This window comes from Pelobates fuscus, chromosome 2 (genome assembly GCF_036172605.1).
Source record: "Pelobates fuscus isolate aPelFus1 chromosome 2, aPelFus1.pri, whole genome shotgun sequence".
Classification (NCBI taxonomy): Eukaryota; Metazoa; Chordata; class Amphibia; order Anura; family Pelobatidae; genus Pelobates; species Pelobates fuscus.
Genome location: NC_086318.1, coordinates 56,157,214 through 56,183,345, shown reverse-complemented (window position 1 = coordinate 56,183,345; position 26,132 = coordinate 56,157,214). Strand labels below are relative to the sequence as shown.

The 26,132-nt window shown below is 37.7% G+C and overlaps 1 protein-coding gene across 2 annotated transcripts in view; it reads left to right on the top strand.

Annotated features, from left to right (window-relative positions):
* The first annotated feature begins 2,579 nt into the window (after window positions 1–2,579).
* The window catches only part of GRHL1 (grainyhead like transcription factor 1), a 35,041-nt gene continuing 11,488 nt past the window's right edge, over window positions 2,580–26,132 (top strand). For both annotated transcript variants that reach the window (XM_063442183.1, XM_063442182.1), the window contains exons 1-8: window positions 2,580–2,697; window positions 9,182–9,368; window positions 9,812–9,882; window positions 10,967–11,354; window positions 12,268–12,344; window positions 13,182–13,338; window positions 13,872–13,983; window positions 15,073–15,167. In XM_063442183.1, the coding sequence (XP_063298253.1) occupies window positions 2,678–2,697; window positions 9,182–9,368; window positions 9,812–9,882; window positions 10,967–11,354; window positions 12,268–12,344; window positions 13,182–13,338; window positions 13,872–13,983; window positions 15,073–15,167 (1,107 nt within the window). In that variant the 5' untranslated portion in view covers window positions 2,580–2,677. The remainder of the gene's footprint in view (window positions 2,698–9,181; window positions 9,369–9,811; window positions 9,883–10,966; window positions 11,355–12,267; window positions 12,345–13,181; window positions 13,339–13,871; window positions 13,984–15,072; window positions 15,168–26,132) is intronic.

Genomic DNA, 26,132 nt, shown 5'->3' with positions numbered 1-26,132 from the left:
CTGTGTGCTCCCTCTCCCTTCACTGGTAATATTTTGAATTATTGGTGGTTTTGTTATTTTATATATATATATATATATATATATATATATATATATCCTGCAATGTAAGTGTATATAGATACTTTCTGGTTAACCAGTACCTCTCTTTACAGTATTACTACAACTTGAATTCTAGCGAACAGACTTGTAAATAAAGTTGTTGTAGTTGTATCAGTATGCCATTCACAAAAATAAACTCATGAATATACATGTAATCAGTTCTCTCAAAATAATTATTCAAATATTGATTGCACCTAATGGAATATTAATAAATAAATAGGAGTTATTTTTATTTTATAATATTTGTTTCCCATCTCTACAAGATTAGTCACTAAACCAGGAAGTGACCAGTGATTTCATATTTTAGAGAAGATAATAGCTGGAGAGATGGAAAAATAACCAAATAAAGGAAATTTTCCAAATCGAGCTATTTTGGCCTAAAATTTGAAATTCTTTTGTCAGTTCTTAACAGTTCACAATTGAGGGAACACCGTTGATTGTTAATGGAATAATTCCCCAAAACCTATCCATATACTATATATTTATACTAAACCAGCATTGTCCAAAATTGCCCCCGAAGTGTTGTTGGATTAATGGATTACAACAAATGTAAAGCCAATGTTGGACATCCCTATCTGAAACTCTAGCAGGGTTATTCAATAACCAAGTATCAACCAGTTTAGGGAATAAATCCGGCATGCGTTCGATCACTGATCTATGAATCTTGGAGAGAGATTAGAGAGACGGGGTCTTGAATGGAGAGAAAATTAGGAATATTAAAACTGGGGGAGAATAAAATATGACAATTGAGACTTTGGATTATTTAATTGCATAATTATACAAGGGACTGTATGTGATAAGCATCTTTTTCACATGAAACAGGATAAATATACATGCTTGTTACAAGTTATTAAATTACTATTTCAAGTCCCTCAGCTGATAGTATGGCCCTATGACTATCGTCCCTCAGCTGATAGTATGGCCCTATGACTATCGTCCCTCGGCTGATAGTATGGCCCTATGACTATCGTCCCTCGGCTGCTAGTATGGCCCTATGACTATCGTCCCTTGGCTGCTAGTATGGCCCTATGACTATCGTCCCTCGGCTGATAGTATGGCCCTATGACTATCGTTGACTATTGGATGGAGGAGAGCTGTGCCCCCACTGACATATATTAATGCGCTACTTAACTGGCAACATTACATCCACCTAGAAAGCAACAAGGAACTAGATGGGGTCATTAAACCAATGCTTTATAAATCTGTCTCAAGGATGTCAGTATATATGCTTACAAAGCGGAGTTTATTTTTGCCTTTTTCCATTTTAAAACACCTGATAACTAGTTTGAATGTCTTCTGGCCTGGACTGGTGGTGGGTCCCATGGACAGCTTTGGGTGAAAAAAACTGCATTAGACTACAAGTAACAAAATATCTAAAAGGCTTACGGTTATTGTATATATCAACAAAATTAATTACTCTTAATGTGCATCTTTTTCAGCCGTCTTTGCGTTGCAATTAAGTAAATCACAGTAAAAATATGAAATTTCTGGATGTAATGTCATTAAAATTAGCATTTTCAAGCACTTGAAAAAAAGATGTTGTAAAATCTATTATAGCATATGTGTAAGAATATTTATGCTATTAAGACTTGTAATGTGTAGTTAAGCCAAGTCTGGCGTTAGTCAGCGATGACTATAAAGCTTATGTGTGCGTTGGCACAGCCCAGTTGGATTTTAATGCAATCTTAAAGCATGAAAGAACCGTGACCCAGAAAAACAAACATGAATACTCCTTCTGTAAAACAGAGAATTAAAATAGTGCAAGTATCTATATATATGTTCAAACGTAAACATGGCTTGAAATACTCCTCTCTGCTTTGCCTCTAGGTTTGGTTCTAGGAAGTTCTGAAAATGACTGCCCTCTCCATCCAGCTCATGGTTCCAGTTTAAATACCCATTCATGTGGCACATAATAAAAGCATTTCACAAAAAAAAAAGTTAGTCAATAAAACTACCCATTCCCACCACAGCGTCTCAGGGATGCTAGGAGCACTAAATTCACTTTATCCCAGCCATGGGTGCTCCAGTATCCCAGTGATGGACTGACCCCTGAGATATGTCTGATCCCCTCCTAAGCCTTAGGATATCTCTGGAATTAAGCCATTGATGTCAAGCTCCATGGTTTCTGTGGGGTCCAGTGAGAGTAGAAACACCCTCCTTCGAACTGTCCCATACCCAGTGAGTTGGTGCCAGTCCAGACTTTGCCCAGGTGCCAGTGAGATGATGTGATGCCAGGTTCTCCAGTGCCAGTCCCCGTGCCAGTCAGTTCCCAGGAACACTCTTAGAACGTTGTGACATCGTCTGAAGAAACTCGATCCCCTTTAGAAATCCGCAACGTTCTATCCCCCAGGAGGACCAATCAGCGCTAAGAACGGGTCCCCCTCCCTTTACCTGTAGAACTCCACCAGCCAATCACAAGTGTTCCAGTTGCTGAACCTCCCTCTCACTCGTAGCCAAGCTCAAAAAGCGAGAAAAGCCGACTAAACCCGTTTGTTCGCCCGGGCTCCCCAATACACAGGAGGACAGATCGGATTTACTGTCCCAACTAGAAAGTCCAGTTCCACCGACACAGGGCGAGATGACACAAGACTACGACAAGTAAGTGAACCTGGCTGAGAGTCCAGTAGAACCGGTGTGTTTATCCTGAGCAGGAGAATCCACTGAGTGCAATCCGGGTTCCTCACCTGACACCCCTTCCACTCACCCCTACTCCCCAACCCACCTGCATCAGCTGGCTTTTACTGATCTGATTTTTATTATATTTTATTTTTTTTATTTTCTTATTATGGGACTTGGTGTAGCCAGACTGGGAGCTGTTTGATGTACAGATTAATTCCCCATCTGGTTCCTGGATCCCAGATTGGGATGGGTTTTATTTCTATTTATTTATACTGATTAACCCTGGATGGGGTGCTGGATTGTGGGGATATTTGTTTGTGATGGGGCAAACCCTGCACCCTACTATGGAACAGGTGCTATTGCTGCACCTGTTTCAGTCCCAATAGCTCTGTCTGACACGGACTGGGTTCCAATACACCGTGTATAGTGCTACATTGTATAACTGACTTTCTCATCACCCTCAGCCAACTTGCTGAAATTAGCTTAACTATAGTAAACACTCCCCTTTATGGAAGATCGGTTTTGTTGGGGTTCTTTTTTGTTATGTTTATTTTTATGTATGTATTTTTTGTTGGACCTTGTTCTGTGATCTGTCGCTAATAACAAGAAATCTCAGTAAACTCCCACCAGACAGCAAGCCCTATGCAAACAGGATCACCTGAAGTTTCATCTGACTTATCCTGAGAATAGAGGCTTCTTGTATTCAGTTAACGAGGGCAGGTGCATTGAAATGGCTCCTTAGTGGCAGTATCGCTGCTCAATGCATATAAACTGTCTGTTAAAGGATCCCTGGCGCGCTCACTGCGCTCTGTACAATAGCTTGCCGAGTCTGTTTGTATAAGGCCTGTTAGTGAGTGTATGATCTGCTCTGTTATAGAGATAAATGAGCCAAGCATTGCAATAATGTATACATAGTATAGTGTGAAATGTGTACATATACTATCGCATGGAAATAATGTATGTGTATACACAATAGTGTAAATAATAGCCACAATGTGGAAATAACTGCTGGATGGAAATGTATATAAACTACAGCGAAACTTTTTTTTTTTTTTTTATAAAAAATTGTACATATATATATATATATATATTTTTTTTTTTACATCAACTGTTCCTTATTGATTAAGGCAGACATACCCTCATTATCTCACAGTAGGTGTCTAGGGCAGGGTGGTCATAAGGTAGACCCCCCCCCTATGTGAACTACAATTCTCAAGATACTTAAGACCGGCTAAGCATGATGGGAGTTGTAGTTATGCAACATCTGGAGTCTATTTCTCAGCCAGCCTAGTCCTGTGACATTTTCTTGGGTTGCAGTAAATTTCTATTTGGGGACACAGGCTGAGATGTAATGTGATACCTGTTAGGCGTTGGTCAGACTAAAAAGAATAGATTTAGCATGATTATCTCTATCTATTAGCTGTCATTGCCCCCAAATCCTTAGACACTGACAAACACTGGCTGGGAAGACAGGGGAGTTTATATCCCTAAAGCTCCCCTCCAGCTGAGTGTTTACATAGCCTTTTCTAATGCATGCTATAAATGAAGCCAACAGCTTTCTTTTCCATGCTGTGAGATTAAAAAGGTACATAGTCTGTGATGGAGACAGAGCATTAACAAGGCATCATTAAGTCACATGACACACCTAGTCTTTATACTAATGCCTTCAATATTTGAGGCTTATTTACACAAAATGGCTGTCTGCTTGTGAACACTGCATTAGAGGGGGAAATAAGGCTGCTTTTATAAAATGACTAAGTGGTTGTAAATAAATATCTAATGGGTTCTAACTGGTACATCACAGCTTTGTAATAAACATCAAACACCCAAAAAACAAGCCAAACGAATAAAAAGGCAAACACTTCTTTTTTTTTTTTTTTTTTTTCGTCTCTCTCTCTTTTAGTCTTACAACTGTCAGCTAAACATTATTGGCAACATGATTATAGAGTAGCAGGTAATTTGTCCTTTCTGAGCCAGCAATGCATTAGTCAGCATAGTATATGAGGTCTTGACTGTGTTGGTATTTATGATAGTACATAGGGGTTTTGAATGCGTGCATAATTTTTTTTTTTTTTTTTGTAAATTCAAATTAAATTGGTCTTATTGTGTTTTTTTTTTTTTTTGGTTTATTAAACCAGGATACGTGGGGAAATAATAAGGAAATCACAAATCCCGCGATAATATAGCCAAATTGGAGTTTAAAAAAAAAAAACTCACTCTAACTTAGCAACTTTTCCAGCTTTGCTCTTCGTTTGCATAAAATTTCTCCATGAGCCTGGTTCAATGAATAAACTCAAATGTTTCATGCAAATAGTTTCCCTTTTTTTTTTTTCTTATTTTCCTTTCCAGTTCATTTATTGTTGTTTTAACATCATATTAAGCCAAAATTTCACAATCTTCCTTCAAGTTGTGTGTGAAATTAACTGATGCCAAATCATGGATGGCGTACTGTTCTGTAAAATATCATTCTGGCTCCTTGCGTGCCTTTTAAGACAACAGATTACCTTCCAGGCATTTGTGCATTTTTAACTGTATGCTCCAATGGGAGTGGCACTCTACAAGCACCTGTTGCTTTAATAGCGTATAAGACCTTACCTGTGGAATAACACTATTCTAAAAAGTAAAGTAGGACAGTAACTGACTGCTAAGGTGATCCCACTTTTTGTCCCTGTTTGGCCACAAAGACTGATTTCTTTATGGTGTGTGTATTTTCTATACAAATTTGCATATATTACACAGACAAATAAAAGCTAGTTACCAAATGTTATCAAAATTATTAGATGTTATTCATATTATCAGTGATCTGAGCAGGGACCCACCGAAGGGCAGGCTAATTGAACTGTTGTCTGTCCTCCGTACACTCTTGCGCCTTGCTTTTTGCTCTCCATAAGTTTTTAAAGGATAATCCAGACGTGGACCCCTTGCTCACGGTGTCTAGAGAGATATCAGCTATGCCTCACTGATGATGCCTAACAAGGTTGAAACGATCGTCTGGGGTTGCCGTATCTCTCGTGGAGAGGGTACTTGCTGACGTTTCGGATCTGGACTGCCTGAATGGGTGGGGCCTGTCTGATATGGTTCAGATATGTTCCCTCTGTAATGGCAAAAGATGAGCTAAAACCAGCTTGAGATCTGAGGGGACCCACCGAAGGGCAGGCTATTTCAGCTGCTGTCCGTTCTCAAGACACTCTTGTGCCCTGCTTTTTGCTCTCCCTTAGTTATCAAATGTAATTATTCAAGGAGGAAGCAAATAATTATTTTTAGATTTATTTTTAGATTGATGACTGCCATATTGTTGCATAACAAGAATTAGGAAATCTAGTTGTTTTCCCTATATTGTCACAGCCCGATGGGGAATACATTTTTACAGAGGTGTAGGATATTACCATTTTTTTTTTTTTATTGCTTTTTATAAAGGACGTCAAGAAAATTCACAGCATTGACACTTTTTAAATTTTCCAACGACCCGTCACAGACCTTGCCATCAAGGAATGGTCCAAGCAAACCCTAGGCCAAATTAAAAGGTTTTTCTTATTAATCTACAGCAGTTTTTTAAGGGACTACAGACCTTTTTAAAGTAGTTTTGCATTCCATGTCCTCGTAATGTCTTTGCATAATAGATTGTTACACTGACAGAATATCATTGTTCCTTGGGAGGTTAGTTAACAACAAACAAAACACCATTTATATATATATTTTTTTGGCTCTCTAGGCCTATAGAATGCCAGTATAATGTTGTATTTCACCCCCTCCCCTGTCTGTATGTATTGGACGTACAACTAAAATCCAGCATTACATCAGCAGTGCCCTGGGACATTAACTATAGAACAAAACTTGCATGTTTTTGCTAAGATCACTTTCCTCGCCTGTAAGTTTATGCCTTACGTTTCTTTATGTTCTTCATCAATAGCTGTTGGGTTATGTTGCTATTGTGCTCACGGAGGTGGAATGTGTTGTACGGGGTAGGGAGGTTGTGTAGCTGCAATCAGTTGGGCGTCAGAATTGCAGCAGATCATGAGTGCAGAGTAAAAGGTCTGTTCACTAAATGGTGATTTATGTATTCGCAACAGCGTAAAATAAAAAAAGTCCAAACAGCAAATTGGAAAATGTCCTAATTTAAAGTACCAGTAGAACAAACGGGTGGAGAAAAGGTGGCTCCCCAGATGTTGCTGAATGACAACTCCCATCATTGTTGTAGAATGTCAACTGCCTGTAGGCTGACAACAGTTGAGAATCTACCTTTTTACCTAAACTTTGTTTGTCGTTTTTTTTATGAAGCCAAAGATGATAAAAAATACAGTCTCTTGCAGGGTTAACAGAGAGAGTTTGTCACCTTGCAATATCACTGCCCATTGTCACTATCAACAGCTGGCAGTGTAGTGGCAGTGATTTTGCTCAGTGTAATATTGGGAGAATTGTCAGGTTTTTTTTATTCTAAATAGTGGTAAAAATATAACGGGGGAGGAATCAGAATGTAATTGTTGGTTTCCATGGTGATTGACCCACTTACTACTTTTTAGAACAGAACACTTTGATTCATTTCCCCCATGGTGTCTACTGGTTGTTCTACTAGACACTTGCAGCCAGCAAAAAGGTTTCAGAATTTGCTGTTTGAAATTAAAAAAAACAAAAAAACCTATATATCTATATCTGAACGCAAAATTTTCTGTTTATTATCTTTATAGCAGCTCAGTGGAGCAGCCTGTCTGTTGGGTTAGCTCTAACTCTCCCAATGCCCAAGTAGGCCGCCATGTAAGAGATTACAGCTATTGTTTGTTTATATAAGGCAATAAGGAAAGTCACCCAAGTGATAACCCCTACATTAAATACTTGTTTTGAGATTAAAAGCTTATGTCTTTTTTTCTTAAATCACAGTTTGACTACATCTCCGCACGTTATATAATTTTTCATATGTCAAGTGACCCTTCTACACATATTCCAATTTGTCTTCCAACATACTTGATTATACATTTTGTAGTGTTGGTTATTTGTGTGTGAGGTTTTTTTGCTTTAAATTTTAAGCAAGGAAAATATATTATTCTAGAAAATAACATATGAATGCAAAAGTGTATCGATTTCTATTTGTACCAGCATACCTTCCTGGGAAAAAGGAAACTTCTATGTTCTAATTTCTCATAGTCCTTTCATTTGCATGAAAATCAAAATAAAGACTATCTCAAAACAGTTGACCTGTGTATTGTTTCACTGCTACCTCTGGGACTATAATTCACCATGCTATGACTAATGCTAATCTTATAACTGGGAGTGACTGAGAACTCTATTGCAGTCATTGCTGGATTTGCGACAATTAGACAATTATATGCAACCCCCTCTACCACCAACACACACACACTAGGAATACAAAAAAGCATGTGAGCAAATTGGGGGAGTGTGTGTGTGTGTGTAATATATATTTGTACGAGAGTTTTATTATATACATCATTTAACTGAGGTTATGAATGATCCTTTGTTCATTATCGACTATCTAGAAGTTAATTTTATTTTGCATTCTAAAAAAAATTAGCTTTTTAGTTATTTAAATTGAATGTTTCAAATGCCTTTACGTTATTTTTTGTGTGCTAGAAAACGTTTTGAATAACTGTAACTGTTTTGTGTTTTGCCTGTACTGTAGGTTGAAATTCTTGATGGATTTTATATTAATTTCATTATCAGAGAACAACATCTTTCAGTTGGCTGACTTTTATTGTTCTGAGCACGGCTATGTTTTTGATGTGCTAATTGGTTTAAGTGCAATGCTTCAATGGGACAATATCTGCATGGAACTTTAGAAACTGTTAAACATTGAAAAGGGAATTTTCTTTTTCTCTCTCTCCATTTAAGATTTAGTAGCATTCTTGAATTTTTTTGTGTTTGTTTTTTTCCCTAACAAATAAAAATCAAAACTTCTAAGTAGGCACAGTAATCGTAACTAATTAATAAAAATAAAAATACAAGTTTTATATACATAGAAATGATTAGCTTCCATGTAGCCATAATGATTCCTACTTGCACTGATGGGATTAGTTGTTTAATATTAAACATTTAAGAACAAATGCACAGGGGACTTCAGGCACCACAACCACTTTAATGAGAAGTGGCTATGGTGCTTACAGAGTCTCTTTAAGCTATATTTGATTAGTGCACTTTCATACATAGCTGTCAATAAATCGAAGAGATGCTTGCTCATTGAAAAAAGTGCATAGTTTACACATTAAATGGTTAAAAAAATAAAAGTTTAACAAACTTGTCATGAGCTTTCCATGGTTCTACTCTATTTCTAATAGGACTAATATGGTTTCCATAGTAACATTACCAGTCCCCGTCCCCCCCAACCCTCCTTTTATCCCCTCTTAGTTACATTTCCCCATCTTTAGTAAATTATTTATGTATTGCCCTGTATAATGGACTCTAGGCTCTAGTTGTCAAACTAATAGTAAAAAGTGCAATTATTTATTTCTTGTAGCAAAAGGCCTGTATTAGTACTCCAGAATGAGGCAATGTATCAACAGAGGCGATCCTACACTACTGAAGACGAGGCCTGGAAGTCTTTTCTAGAAAACCCGCTGACTGCGGCCACCAAAGCCATGATGAGCATCAATGGAGATGAGGACAGTGCAGCAGCCCTGAGTCTTCTCTACGACTACTATAAGGTGCTCGAGATAAGGAACTGACGATACTATATGTGTTACAGAAATAATTGATCATTTTTTTGAAACCTTGGATTTAACGCAAACACAATAGAATTGAATGAGTCATGGCTTTCAAAACACTTTGTAGGGTAGTATTGGTAATGCATGTCTGGACTAGCAACCTTGGGGAAAAAAAAAGGGGTTAAACACCTGTCAAAGTAGAACATCTCCTTCATAGCGAAGATGATTGTGCAATGCATGCAAGGATTTTAAAAATGAAACCTTTTTCAAGTATATTTAAAAAAAAAAAAAAAATCTTTTAATGAAAGCTCCGTTATAGCGGTTAAAAAAAATAAAAAAAAAAAATCCCTGATTTGCATGTAGCTGTCTGGGCCTATTTTTGCATGCACAGTTTTGCATAAAAAAAGTATGTATTTATTTACGTTTAATTTGAAACCCACCAGGTTCCTAGAGATCGGAGACCGTCATCTGCAAAAACAGACCATGATCACACAGAAGTAGAACACCATAAAAGGTTTGTTTCCTCCAGGAAGAATAACTTTAAATGCAACACAATCATTTATTTATATGTGTAACCTCTTTATTGACCTGTTGTGCTCTATACAGCACAAACAAAAATCAGTGTGCTAGAATTAAACATTCTGCATATTTTACCATCCACAGTATTATAAGGATCTAGATTACTAAATTACAACCTTTTAGTCTTAAGAAGGTTTTTTTTTATTTTATTTTTTTTAAATTAGCATATTTTCTATGGTGGTAAAGATTTTTTTTTTTTTTTTTTTTTAACCATAAGGGAATAATGTTTTCCGTTTACCATAAAATATTTTTATAACTTGATCGCCACTTATTTGGATCATTATCTGCTGAACGTTTAGTCACGTTCTTCCCATTTCCAATCAAGTAATCCAGCTGGCCCTAGAACCAACTTTGGTTCTGCAACAAATCTTCTCTGATCTTCATCCTCTGATCTTTCCCATCACAAGCTTCTCCTCCCCAAGCAAGTGTACTTTAACACTTCACCCTTTCAACTACTCTAGATAAAGCAGTTCCAAACACATCCATATTTTTTTAAATTACTACAACACCAGTCCTTCAGCTCAAAACAACCTATCTGTATAGCTTGGAGGAAAGATGAGTCAGAGGGGATATGATAGAAACATTTAAATACATAAAGGGAATCAACACAGTAAAGGAGGAGACTATATTTAAAAGAAGAAAAACTACCACAACAAGAGGACATAATCTTAAATTAGAGGGACAAAGGTTTAACAATAATATCAGGAAGTATTACTTTACTGAGAGGGTAGTGGATGCATGGAATAGCCTTCCAGCTGAAGTGGTAGAGGTTAACAGTTAAGGAGTTTAAGCATGCGTGGGATAGGTATAAGGCTATCCTAACTATAAGATAAGGCCAGAGACTAATGAAAGTATTTAGAAAATTGGGCAGACTAGATGGGCCGAATGGTTCTTATCTGCCGCAACATTCTATGTTTCTATCTAAACCCCACTTTTTTCCCCCTCTCACTAGAAGATGCAGGAGGTTTTTTTTGTTTTGTTTACATTAATTTTCTATTAATCTTTCTTTTTATACAAAGGAGTGTGCTGTCGCAATTGCCTGAACAACACTTAATTTCTGCTGGAGAAAACAGAGTTCAAGTTCTGAAAACAGGAGTGCCTTTCAATCTTCTGGTTCCTTTGAATAGCCAACATGACAAGCGAGTCCACCTGAGCTCCCCAGACACCACTGGCACGGTCTCCATAACTTCCATGCCAACCCATGCTATCAAAACTGAATCACAGAGCCATGGTTTTACAGTGGGCATCCCACCAAATGTCTATCACTCTGAGCCAACAGAACGCATTATTACCTATGACCGCAACGTTACCCCCGATCACTATAGCTCCAGCAGCCAGCCACCAAGTTCTCAAAGGAGAACACCGGATTCTACATTCTCTGAGTCTTTTAAAGAAGACGTGCAAGAGGTAATGGAACGTTTTAGACTTCCTAAGATCTTCATTTGTGATGTTATCGTGTGCTAGTTGCTGATCACCAAGACGTAATTATATAATATAATAATCTGTAATTCAAAAACGCTTAGATCAATAAGGTAAATTCAATCAATGGAACGATAACAATCGGTAAGATTTGGGTGCCAACCTTTGAGTAAGATGGTATGTGTTGGGTGACAATGGCAAGTGAGATGACAGCGGCTGCATGCTCCTAGTTAACCTGAATGTGTTGTTAAGAGAACTAGTTAATTGGGTATTATTGTTGGCATTTATATAGCGCCAGCTTATTCTGCAGAGATTTACAGTGTTATCAAAAGGAGAATTTAACAACAAATAAGAAGACATTAACAAATATGGGCAGGAATAATAAGTTGAGCTTGCAGTCTTAATATAATAAACATGCACTAGTGATGCTACAAAAGAACAAAGTTTAAGAACATGGCTTTCTATTAAATTATTGTTAGAAAAGTGTGTAGTTTTTTTTTTTTTTTGTATTTTTTTTTTTGTTTTTTTTTGTATACCTGGGTATGCTTCGCCACTCAGTTTTCCAGGTTTTATATTGTTTGTTCTAACAAAACTATTCTTGAGTTTGTACTGTCACAGCTCAGGTTAAAGTAAAGGTACATTAATGTAGAAAAAACAAACATGTCATTTTTATATTTTCTTGTAAACACTGCTAGCACATTTTACGAGCTTGTGTATTAAAACATATCTGCACAGGCTGAGCTCGCCCTGTGATGGAAATCTCTGTGCCAGTACTGAGCGGGGAACCTCAGCACAAGCCATTTGCTGCGCCAAAGCAAACACAAAGATAACTAATCTCTGCCTTATTTGCTTTTCATTTATCTTTTGTTGAGCCCTATTTTTTTGTTTTTTTTTGTTTAAGGTGTTCTTTCCATCTGACCTCAACATCCGAATGAACGGTATAAACTCTGAAGACTATGTTTTCGATTCTGTTGCCGGGTAATTAAAAAAAAATAATATATATATATTTTTTGTAGTTGTTTAATAAAAAAAGACTACTAGTTTTACATTTTAAAATCCTGATGATTATATTTTCATACCATACATTTACTATTCATTACTGTCACTTACTGACTCCGTATTTCAGTAAGTGATAAACATATAGTGAATTAATGACCAACCTGCAAAGTTTAAGGCTAAAGTTGGTGATGTTTGGTGAAATATGGTTAATTTTTAAATTGGATACTATTGACCTTAAGTTTACAATTGAGACGTTGATGCACGGCATTATAATAATTCACGAGCCCCTGAAATAAAACTTACAGCTTAAAAGCCTAAACACAATTCAAAAAATATTTTTTATATTATTATAATATATATAATATGACACAAAATGACCAGGTGTTTCATGGTTCTTTTATAGATCACTTATCCCTAATGGATAGGGGCTTCTGTTTTTTTTTTATTTTTATTTTTCCGAGATTCCCCACCTCCATAATGATCTCGGCCCAAATCTGTTGGTGCCTTATCAGTGAAAGCGTTTTTGTACAAAAGTCACCTATATGGTAGACTTATACACATTGATGTATGAAGTTGTCCATTTACCAAACAGCCATGCCTCCTACACTTCTTGACCAGCTGGAAAGGGAAATTAGTCACTGTTACTAGGTCCGTGGTTAATGCCCCAACTGCCTTACCTTGCAATCTTTGAGTTGGGTGATAGATGCACCCAAGGAGAAGTTGGTCAAAACGGAATATGCCCTTCCAGGTAACATACTGTAATATAGTGTTATTGTATAGACCTGACCCTGACTTCTTTTGTTACAATTTTTTTAGGAATAATTTTGAATATACACTTGAAGCCTCAAAAAGCCTCCGACCAAAGCCTGGAGACAGCACAATGACCTATCTGAACAAAGGCCAGTTTTATCCCATTACACTAAAAGAAATCAGTGGGAACAAAGGAGTTCACCAACCAATCAGCAAAGTCCGGGTAAGGTGTATTCCTCTTAGAATGTTTTTTTTCTTATACACCAACACACACACCTTCCATGGAATATTAAGGATTAATGCAAACTAGAGTGTTTGTCTACAAAGAGCAAATACCCCACTCCACTTTTAGAGCTGTGATTCAGAATTGCTTCTGTATATTAAAATAATATTTACTTGTATGCAACACCTACAAGTCTGTCTCTTACTTAGTAGTTCTGAGGGATCTCCCAGAATGCCTTGTTAAATATGCAAATGAGCACCGACAGCCGGCATTATATTTTAGACTCTATCCCTCATTTCTCCAGGTGCATGTCGATATAAAGCGGTATTTTTAATGCTGCTTTTGAAACCAAGCCACGAACTGATGTATAAATAGTAATATTATCTATTGTGTAATGTAGCATTCTGTCAGCTAAATCCTTGTGTTCATTGTTTTTACTGTGGTGTGTGTTTTTTTTTTTTTTTCCTGTATTAATCTGTGGACTCCCACCACCAGTTTGATCATTGTTTTCTATTCTCTCCTTCGTGTTTCAGAGTGTGATTATGGTTGTGTTTGCTGATGATAAAAGTCGAGAAGACCAGCTTCGTCACTGGAAATACTGGCACTCCCGACAGCACACAGCTAAACAGAGGTGCATCGATATCGGTCAGTCCAACACGAATACTGTGTGTATATAATATTATGTGAGCAAGGAACACGACTCCATGATCTGTCATACACCAGTCACTGTATTCATGACTGGGGAGATGGGGCAACTTTTAGCTTGGGGGCAAGAACAGAGAAATAGCCCTGAGATTGCAGTTGTTTTAAAGGAGAGCTGTCATTTCTCTGGAATTTATGCCACTGAATAAAACTTTGAAAATCAACTATAATTTGTTTTAACACTTTTTCTCATTAGATGCACTGATAAATTTTAAATTATATTAAAAATAAAATCATTTTTTTTAGCATTAACAAAGTTAGGACAAACCTTGCAAATGGGGAGTAGAAGTGGAAATGTTGTTTCCCTTATTTTTTTATTCTTATTTTCTCTACGCAAGGTGCAAAGGACAGAGCTTATATCCATTCTTGTCAGGTTGCTAAGATGGAGGCACTCGATTGCCGGGTAAAGAGGTGTGAATCTCTACATTTAATATACATTTTCACACCTTGCAAATTCAGATTTCTTAACTATGAGAATACATAAATATAATAAGTTATTGGAAGTGACAGTTCCCCTTTAAATCTGCAGGTTAAAGGAACATTCATGTTATCCTAGCTATTTAGAATATTGCCGCCCTTCACCCCCAAGTAATTCACAGATTTACCTGTTTACCTCCAGCAGCCGCCATGCATCCTCTGGGAAGCATTGAGGGGACTGGTACGCATGAATGAAAATATCCATGCGGTGTCCATCCATCAGCATCTCCTTCTAAAGGATCCAGGAAGTCCCTCTAGTGGCTGTCAGAGTAATGGCAGCTAGACATTACTTCAAGCAGTAATGTAAACACTGCTTTTTCTAAGAAAAGGCAGCATTTACACTGTTCAGTCTGCAGACAGTCTCTTTGCCCAAGAACTTTTACATTTGGCTGTAGCGGTTATGGTGCCTTTAGTGTCCCGTTAAGATAGAACCAGTATAGTCTTTAAAATTATTTTTGGCTTAATTTTTTTTTTTTTTTTTTACTAGAGGACATTATTAACATTTTGTGATGAATGGATTGTGTTCCATGTTAATCTCCGCTATTGTTTTTACAGCTGACTACAAAGAGAGTTTTAACACCATCAGTAATATTGAAGAGATCGCATATAACGCCATTTCTTTCACATGGGACCTGAATGATGAAGGAAAGGTATGGCTTACAAGCATTTATATTGCCTCATTTTAACTTTTGTAATATGAGGGTGTGTAGCATTCATGATGCCTCTGCTCTGTAATTATCTTTGCTCTCCTTCATCAATGTATAATCAGATTTATTATTAAAATGACTTGCTAACAATCAGTTCGCCAAAAACAATAGATCTTTAGAGTGCCACTTTACGGCGCTGCAAAACACTTTGTGGTTGTGATCAAAGAAATGTGATCCGAAGTATTGCACTCCAGAGTTACGGAATGCTACATGCTAATGTTCTGTGAATGCTGACACAGGTTATTTACTAAACTGTGCATTGTTATGGGAGTTCATTGTGAATTCTAGATTTAGACTAAAATAGTTTAGGTTTTTTTGGGGGGGGGGGGGGGGGGCGGGGGAGAATATTTCCAATTTGGCTATTTTGGGCCTAAAACTTGAAATAATTCAGACACTCTCTCTGTGTGTTTTTTTTTTTTTTTTTTGGTTAATTTGAAAAATATTGGGCATCGTATGGTGAGATTAATTAGAACTGGTATATTGGGTTAATATAAATAGGGGGGGGGGTAATCCTTTTTCAGTAATTGTGCTGGGGAAACAAATGTAATTGGGTAAATTGTACACATAGACTGTGTGGTTTTTATTCATCATAATGGCTAAAATAATTAAAGGAATAAATAGAGGTCTATAGTATAAACAGTATTATTATATGTAGCTTTGTTCTAGAGCATTCAGGTTCTCATGAGAATAACTGCTAGAACTGAGCAGTTGTAGTTTCTTTATTTCCCATGAGCATTCTCAAATGTCTGTTATCTTCAACTTGCTTTACATCCTGATAAACACCCCATAGACCAGGGGAGTTACTCTGGCCATCATCGATGCACTGCAAGCAGGTGTGCACTGTCATGCAAAAGCTTGGCTCTCCTTGCTGGTGAACACTTTTTCTAATGGAAATTTCTATTATGCTTCTGGAAAACCTTTCTTTTGTGGTTTTGCTTTACTTTGTCTTGAAGGAGTTTAATCATGCATGGAATAGGCATAAGGCTATCCTAGCTATAAGATAAGGCCAGGGACTAATGGAAGTATTTAGAAAATTGGGCAGACTAGATGGGCCGAATGGTTCTTATCTGCCGTCACATTCTATGGTTCTAAGAGATGGCAATGTTGTGATTCTAGGTGGTTATTTTTTATTTTATTTTTGTTTTGTTTTTGGTTTTTGGGTGTGTTTTTTTTTTTTTGTCTTTTCAATCAGATGTTACTTTAGAAGTTTTATCTCCTGCTCTTTATATTGAACTCTCCTCGTATGCAGGAGGCTCCTGCAATATCTAGCAAGCTATTAAAACAGCAGGAGATACGAAACTCTAAAGTAAACAGAGGATGCAATACACAATAAAGTGTAACATTAGATCAACAATTCTACCCCCCTCACCCCCCTGTTTTTGTTTACATAGTTTGGTTTACCTACATACTATAGCCATTGATGTGGCCCAATAGTAGTGGGAGTTTGAATATAGGGCTTATTTCTGTGTGTTCACTTGTCCCTTATGTCTGAAGAGAAACCAGCTATAAGATTGCTGATGATTGTGATTCTTACATTACTGATATTTTGATTAGGAAAAAAAAATGGGCTAAAGGGATGTCTTGATGTCTCAAAACCCCTTGCAAAAGCTGCCGTTCTCTTTGCTGCCTTTGCAAGCCCTCCACTTCTAACTCTGCCCAGGCTTTCTGTTGCTGGCCAATCAGACTTCCTAATGTGGCTCGATGAGAAGTCTTTGCAGGGCAGGAGCTGTGGGCAATTACTGCCTCTTGAGTTTAGTTCGACTGAGCTAAACAATCCAGGGATCAAGTAACAGGGCAAATTGTCTGATAGCCATGAGGGGGTAACAAGGTTAATTTATAAAAGTGCCAATTTCTGTTGACACCTGCACTTTTTATAAAATTTAAAGGGGGGGGGGGGGGGGAGGCAGCATACAGCGCTTTAGGGGTCTAAAGTTTCCCTTTAAATATTTTATTTTTTTTTTTTTGTTAATTGCTTTCGTTCCGACAGTGGAAGACTCAAACTATCTACTAATGTATGCTCAAGCATTAAACTTGTAGCAGTGACAACGAACGCTTGGCACTGTAACAGCTGGAGTGCTGTACATGGCTAGCCTCTGCCAAAGAGTGGCTTCTGTGTTTGAGCAGGTGACTTGTCGTAGCCGGGCACTGTAACCCCACCGCTTGCAGGTAAACACTTCCAGCTCTGGCTGCAGGATGGAAAGTTTCACCAGAGTCTTTCAGGACTCCCGTTTTATTGTTTGTTTTTCTTTTTTTCTCATGGAAATCTTTTGTTTGAGGAATAATGCACATTATTCCAAGCCGATTGTGTACACAGCTCTATAATTTGTGTTTTCACTCTCCATGAATCAAGATGACCTGGCTAGTATGGCTCGGAATTCTCCTGACAATGGCTTAGATAAAGGCATACGCAGGATTCAGGGTTGGCGAAAAGAAAGCTCTTTTCTTCCCCCTCCCTCCACTCCTCTCCCCCTCCCCAGGTGAATTGTTGCACTTCTTTAGTGAACTGCAAGAAAAGGCCTTTACAATTGGTGATGATGGCAGCGTGATGTGAACAGGCCCTCACATCGTACCTATAAGGAGCCTATAAGGCTGAACGTCTGGGAGAATTCATAAACAAACAGAGCGGCGAATTGTTAAACGTATTTTCCCAGAGTTTCACTCAGTACAGAGGAATGAAAAGAAAATCGGCTAAATCCTATGGATCAAATACTGCTTCTAGGGCTCTGGGATTGTTAACCCTACCCCTGCCAAAAAAAATCAGAACAGGAAAGGGTGGTTAAAAAAAGATCTCCCACCTTGCCACTTTCTGCAAAGTTTACCTCTACAACACTTGGGGATCTACCCTTTCTGTGTGTCGCAGGAATGGGTACATTTTAACTTGTGCCCTTCTAACACAAGTTAAATGGAGGTAGTTGCCACAATTGTTGGGTTTTTTTTTTTGTTTTGTTTTTTTGTTTTTTTTTAACCTGTAGATTGCCACCTATGGTTTTTATTAGTATAGTATAGTATGTCCTGGAAATAGAGCACCTCATGCAAGCATTCTGTAACCTGTATTCACAATCTGCCTTAAATTGTCCAGCGATGCCAACACTAATTTGGGGAGGATAAATATCTTGTGAAATGCCATTGTGCTTGATGTGTATCTTTTGGCATCCACCCTGCTTGATGAGACGTTCCGATGGGTAGGGCCTACTTTTTAACCCTTTGTGTGTTAAAAACAAATATACCTCTGCACTATTAAAATGTCACACTGGTGTCGCGTTGCTTTGTGAAGTCTTGCCCTTACCGTGTCTGCTGGCAGATTGTTTAATGTTTTTCTATGTATTCTCCCCACTACCCCACCAATATTCCTCTCTTCCTTTATATACGACAATGTTCTAGTCATTCTGTGCCAGTGAAATGTGTATTTTATGTACTTTATGTATTTGAATTTCTTTTTCCCATAATTCTTCTCTACAGCAAGTTACATATCCTTAATTTGCTCCTGATGTGCATTTTCCTGCCGACTCTGCTCAATCATGTTTGCCATCTTATTATCTTCCATTATGTTGCAATTTATGTAAATAATCTTGGTTTTTAAATTAACGAGGAGCACTCCTTCATAAGAAATGGTTAATGAGCAGTAAATTTACACCTGCACAAGGAAAGTCTGCCAGAAGACGATGTCTGAAGGATTAGTTTAAACAAGTAAACACAGATCTTTCCCTGTGCAATGCAGAGTAGACTCCATACTGTTTTGGGCCTGGCTGGCGTGCTACATTAAACCTTTGATACGTATCCATACCTTCCAACTGTCCCTCTTTAAGCAGGACAGTCCTCATTTGTGGCCCAAAGTCCACATTTCTATCCGAATATCCTTCTTTTTTTAGGAGATCATGTTGTTTTTCTTTAAAGGAACATGACCGACACCTTTAACAACTTCATTCAAATTAAGTTGTTATGGTGCCACGAGGTCCTTGGTGCAGGCTCCTCTTTAGACGTTAAACTGTTCACAAATGGTTTAAACCCAAAATATGTGCTCCAGCGATGGATCTTGCTGCCCCCCTATTCTTCTGTTTGCTGAAAATCTTCAAAAGGGAAGGTTAGGGCTGTTGTAGACAGGGGCAATGCAGATTGGCTGAGAGTAGTCAGGTTTCAATTCACAAAAACAGCTACCGGTATGTATATTTCTAAAGCCATTTAAGAATGGTGCGCCACAGATTGGCTGAGAGTGTCGGCTGACTGCTCTGAGCCAATCAAGTGTTCCCCTGTCAGTGGCTGCCTTTAAGCTTCTATTTTGAAACTTTTGAGCAAATGGAAGGGGGGAGAAATAATCGTCACTAAGGCACAGACTTTAAAATGAAATAGCTTGTGAACTGTTTAACACCTAAAGTTGCGCCAGAGACATCTTGGAACCATAACACCTTAATTTCAATTAAGTTGTTATGGTGCATGTCTTGTCCTTTAAAGCTGCAATAAGCATGTTTGGAAATCAGTTTTTGTAAATCAGATACATTGTCCCCATTCTATATTGCGTTTTAGTTGTATACATTGTTATGAATAAGTCACCTAAAATTTCACAGAACAGCCTGACTCTGACCACACCCCACTTACACCCTTAAAAACGAAGGTGTCTTCTTTGTCCATTTGAAATGCTGGGAGCTAGGTGTATCTCATTTTACGATATGCAAGTTTGGCTGAGTCTCTGCCCAGACTGGCATACAGTATATAATGTTGCACTAGTCATTTAATTAGCTGCTGAGGAGGGGAGATGTTTGCAATCTAGGGGGGCTTGTTATATGGTACCTGGTATTACATGGTAACCTTGGTATTTAATGGTAACCTTGGTATTTACAGGCTCGAAGTCAGATTGTTTTTGGCCACCCTCGCCAAGTCTCTTATATTGTCTTTTCAACCTTTTGTGGGTAACGTTAACATGCTAGTGCCATAGTTAGCTGTGACTGTTTATCGGTGAGTTTTAAATGCAGCTTAGAATACAGGGATTAATGATATGCATATTTTTTTGTTGCATAGAGCCAACACGGGATTGGAAATTTTTAGCCCAATATAGCAATGTGTAAGATAACCCCACCCCCTCAATTCATCCTTTTGTGGTTAATATTTCTATTTTTAATGAACTAAGTAAAGCGCCAGTGATATTGTACAGCGCTATGAAGTTTTCTGGCGTTATAAAAATAATATTAATGTTTACCATGGGAACGTTGCATGGCTTGGGATAATTAGGCATCAGTTTTGTTCTTAAAGGTATAATTTAATATATTAGAAGCTCAGATGGCTAATACACCACTAGTCTATAGTAGCACACCGTATCTCAAAAGTGAGTACACCCCTCACATTTTTGTAAATATTTCATTTGACAACACTAAAGAAATGACACTCTACTACAATGTAAACTAGTAAGTGTATAGCCCGTATAACAGTGTAAATTTGCAGTCCCCCTCAACAAAAAACTCCACGCACAGCCATTAATGTCTAAAACGTTGGCAACACAAGTGAGCACACCCCTAAGTGAAAATGACCAAATCGGGCCCAAAGTGTCAATATTTTGTGTGGCCACCAGCACTGTCAAGGGCATGGAGTTCACCAGAGCTTCATAGGTTGCCACTGGATTCCTCTTCCTCCCCTCCATGACGACATCACGGAGCTGGTGGATGTTAGAGACCTGAAATGACCTGAAACAAACTGCATTTTAAATTTTTTTTATATATTTTTTAATTTTATTACCTTTTATTTAGTAAGTAAGCCATTGGATCATCACCTTTTATATCACCGACATACTCTGCAGCACAGGACACATTCAGTAAATGCTATAATATGTAATATGAAAGAAATAAACGGAGGCTGCTTTTAGAAGCCTATCAAAATAGATTTTCCTAGTCCCGTATAAAATAGCAGTGATTAGCAGGAAGTGAGATTTGTGTGCTGATCAAAAAAAACATTTTTCCAAGTCTTTTATATCTATCATTTTTGTAACTTTTTTTTTAATACCTAATTGTTTCTTTAAAAAAAAAAATGTTTATTAACCTTAATATTTTGACCGTGAAAAGGTTAACTCCTGGCACTGCGTGTCGCCTACTCGTTGCCTCCTATATTAGCAGCTAATTGGCTTGTTACCGTGACTGTGTACATCAAGGACTGTATTTAAAGGGATACCACAGTAATGAAACACCCAATTTTAAAGCAAGGCGTTGTCTGTTTTTGTGGTATTAAAGGTGTAGGTATGTGGCTTCTATTGAGAAATTGCAAGGGAGAGGCAAGAGGACAGCATTGGTTACGGGATTGGAAGGCTGTGTAACAAGTGATGTTGTTATATTCTATTCTAGTCATATGTGCGGATCATTTTAGATCGGTTTGTAAACTCTTGAATGATTCCAGATAATCTCTCTATGAGGTCAGATATAAAGTTCAACTCTGGAGGGGGGGAGGAAATTCTGCAGCACTTTAGTGCAATCATCTTGGAAACAGTTTTATTGCTTTTTATTCCCCTTTTTAGAACTTTTTTTTTGCCCAGCTTGATGTTTAAATAATTTTCCTTTACTTTAGTCTTCAACATGCAAAACTTCAAATTTTCTATACTTTTCTAATTCGGCACTGGTTGATTAATTAAATGACCACAGATTTATTAAGTCACTTGGGTTACGTAGGGTGTACAACATTTCAGTTCTTTGGGGATCCTAAACTATTAAAGCACCCCAGCACCTTTAACTGACTGTTTAACCCCTTAAGGAGCAAACTTCTGGAATAAAAGGGAATCATGACATGTCACACATGTCATGTGTCCTTAAGGGGTTAAAGTGACCTCTTCAATCTGTGCTGCTGGAATAGGGAGAGGTGTGCTTTATTTTTATTTTATTTTTTTACAGCTTTTAAATCCATCTTCCCAGCTTTCTATACAAACTCCTTTCATATCAAGTTAAATTTTGAAATACATATTCATCCAGGGGACGGCATTGTTATTCCCTTAAGCTGCAGATCATATAAATGGAATTGCGAATAAAAGTACCCACCATTATTGTGTTTCTACGGAATGCTTACATTTCCTTGTGTTGATGAAATGTGATTCTCTCGATCCCTCTGTAGTATCTACGTGAAATATAACTCTTATTAATTTTCCTATTATGCACAAACCCATCTAGAATTAAACAGAAACTTCCCTGAAGTTATAAGATGAATTTATGGTTTCATTGCAGAAACTATATTTCCAGTTAACCGATTGGCTGCTGAGTTTGGTTCAAATGTAATCTTACATGGCTTTAATCTGCTTCTGACTATAGATGACCGCAGCTCCTGATTTGATTTTATTCATTTCTTGAGGATATTTTAAAGAACATTACTTTACTGGGAGGGTTTTATTGAGATGTTTTCTCCTGGAATAGATGTTAACTAGCGTTACTCACATAATAATCATCAGAAAGATTAAAGGCGCAGTTTCCCTGCCGAGAAAAGCAAGTACAACTTGTGACGTGAGCAGGTTTGCCAGTTAATTTGTTTGGTTATTGCTCAGTCTTATTATCAAAATGACTTAATGGAGTTTCAGTATTCTATCACTCAGGGATGAATACTCTTAATTGCATGCTTTCATCTGCTTAAGATACTAGAAGATGTTCTGTGTCTCTGGAACTCTCCAAAATGATCGATATTCAGAATTTAATGTAATCACTTGAGCTCAGCAGGTGGATTGTTCAGTATGAATAGGTCACAGAGTACCCATACGTTTCACTGTTCGTACCTCCCAATGTTTTAAATAGACAAAGAGGGACACTTTAATTTTAGGGGTGTGGCCACACTGGCCAGGGGTGGGACAGTCCTGAGATTTTAGTTGACTTACTAATCACAATTTATGCAACTAACATGTAATTTAGAACAATAACAATGTATCTAATTTACACAGACTGATTTCTAAACACCTTTATTGTAGTTAAAGACACATTACTGGGAGTATTATTGCTGTAGAGCTCTGTATTACTCAGACACACCAATAATGTGGAGCTCATAGAAAAGAGGGAAATTAGGATAGAAAAGAAGGACTGAGATTTTGGCCCACAATAATGACTGTCCCTCCTAAATAGGGACACTTGGGAAGTATTGTACAAGATGCTGGGTATCAGTTTTGACAGTCCTTGTTTTGCGGAATCTGTCTTTTAAGCATGTATGAGATGTATACAGTCTGCAACCACATGCAAGTACACTCTTTGGAGGTCCTACAACTATGGCAAGTGGGCTGAGACTGAGAACCTTGGTGTACTTTAGTTTTCATTGTTTGGCCAGCGATATAGGACTGATCTGTACTTAAGGTACATTTCTGGTTGAAGGGATCATGTGACCACTCATAAAATATAGCGATAGTTTGTTTAATAAAAATTAAATATATATCTCCAAAGACAGAGGTGTAACTAGAAACCACAGGGTCTCGGTGCGAAAATTGCCCTGGGCCCCCCTGCCGCCCTCTCCTCCCCCCACACACATACACATGCAGACATACAGACATACATACATACACATACACATGCGCACTCATAGACACAGCTGCGACCCCTGCGGCCATTGTAGGTATGCCACTGTCCAAAGATAAGGTTGCACTCACGGTCTTCATGAAATCCAAAAATACTTAATTGTGAACATTTTATTTTAAACAAGATCAACATTTCAGTCCACATGTGGGACTTTCCTCTGGATCAAAAGAGCAAGTGTTTAATAAAATCATATATATATATATATATATAATCTCTATTTATAATGTTTTCAGCGCCAAGTTTTGTTTTTGTTTGTGCTGTCATCCAGATCGTGAACACGCTGATGAGTTCTGTATAGTTTGTTACAGGGAAAAAAGGAATGAAGAAGAACCAGGTTATTTTGATTTTTCTTTTTGCTTTTGTTGGGCATCCAACAAAGAATCTTGTTAAACGAGCTGAAGATGCTTGCAGCATTGTTATTTAGGGTTGGGCCTTCATTAGGCCAATGGCGCTACACCTGTAAATGTCACTTCCAGATGACTCCACTAACCAGTCCAACCACTTTTTGAATGTAATACAAAGGACAGATTGGTATCTCCACATTTCTTAGAATCGTGATTCTAGATCAGATTTATTTTATTCTATATTAGGTAGACTTTAGATCTCGGAGAATATGGTCTTGAGCTGTGTTAAGGTAGTGACCTGCATTGATTGAGAATTATTGTACATTTTCCCAATATGGGCTATTCAAATAAATTCTAACTTTGCAGACTTGCAGGGTTAATCGCTAGAGTGAAAAGTCAGTTCATTTCAAACTTAAGACCAAAATAGTCGAACTGGAAATAGTCAGGTATGCTTCCAGTTTGGCTACTTTTGCCTAATATTTTAACATTCTCTTTGAATTCTCACTCAAGTAAATAACCCTGTTGGAGTTGTCTCGTTGGTGTCAATCGGAGCTCAGACTCTTTGGCTGATCCTGCTGTAGTCATGTGAACACACTGGGAACTAGTTCTGGTGGTTTGATGGAAATGTTTTAATCGCGCCTCCTTTCGTAAATTCTCCCCTTCTTAATATGCGCTAAATAGTTTTAATAAAATTGGACGCAGTGATAAAAGAATAACCATGAACACCAAGAAATATCGAAGTGTGACCTGTGGGGAAATTCTTCGTCAACTGTATTTTGAATATCGCTATTTTGGTTTAAAATTTTAAATTAACTTTGAACTCGCGTAATGCTGGACAGCGCACACTACAATGATGAAATTAAGGGGTTAATGGAACCAGAGAGATTTCCCTAAGTGTGCAGAGTTTGAAGGAAATTTGTTGCCAAAGACTTGGGACACAGTCTCCCTTGAGATGCAATTGCCACAATTTCTACTGTTTATATAACGCCAACATATTCTGCGGAGCTGTACCTCCACCTCAGGGCACATGCCTGCATCCCACTGATGGGAGTAGGAGTTCCAGCTAATAAGTGTGAATTTAGACTAAAACTCTCAGCATGTCTCGTGCCTCCTCCTGCCAGCGTTCTGGTGATCTTAATTAGTACTACAAACGTCCAGAGTTGTACTATTTTAGACCGCTTGCAAAACAGGCAGTGCATCTGACTGCCTTCTAATCCATGATCTCATCCAGTCTGCTGGCTCACTTTCTTACAGCAGATACACAAACTCATAGATTTTAAATTGAACAGAAGTCACATTAGTTTTCATTTCATTTAGTTTTTATTTAAATTTTCCTTATTACTTGCTGACTGTGCAAAAGGTAATATTTGTTGGAGAGATTTTAAAAATAACCGTAGCTGCCTGGAAAAACAACTGCTGGACTTCCCAAATAATGAATGCACTGTGCAGTATTCTAAGTGTCAGAGGTATCGTGATCAAGTTTGAGCCTCACAGGTTTTACAAATCTGTTTGTGTTTTCTTTGATAAGGTTGTGGGCGTTTTTCTGGTTTGCTTTATTTTTTTTTAAGTAATTTTATTATATTTATAAATGCTTGTACCACAATTGTTGGCAAACATATCAATGGTGACTTGTGTTTGTATTTCTTTTATTCCAGAATCATTTTAATATAGTGCAGTTTGGCTGTTTTGTGTCACTCTTGTAAATTCCCAATGTACAGCCTCTAGGGGGCAGTCTTATAACCCTAAACTGCTGAAAGTGTGCACTCAAGCTTACCCTTCTACTTATGAATGAGCGGTTGACTTCCAGATATGAAAAAAACTTAAAACCTTACTAGATTAAAATTAAAACGTGATGCTTATCTTAGTTATTTAAAGCTGTCCTGCAGTGTTTTAAAATGTTAATAACTACCTCCGCTACCTACCAGCTTTCTGAACTTGGTTACGAGGATGCAGTTTGTTCTGACTCCTACCTGGCTGCTCATTTTACGTTTTTATGAAAATCGCAATGTTTTAGAACTATTACTGCATCTGGGTTGTCTCTCCTCGTTCTC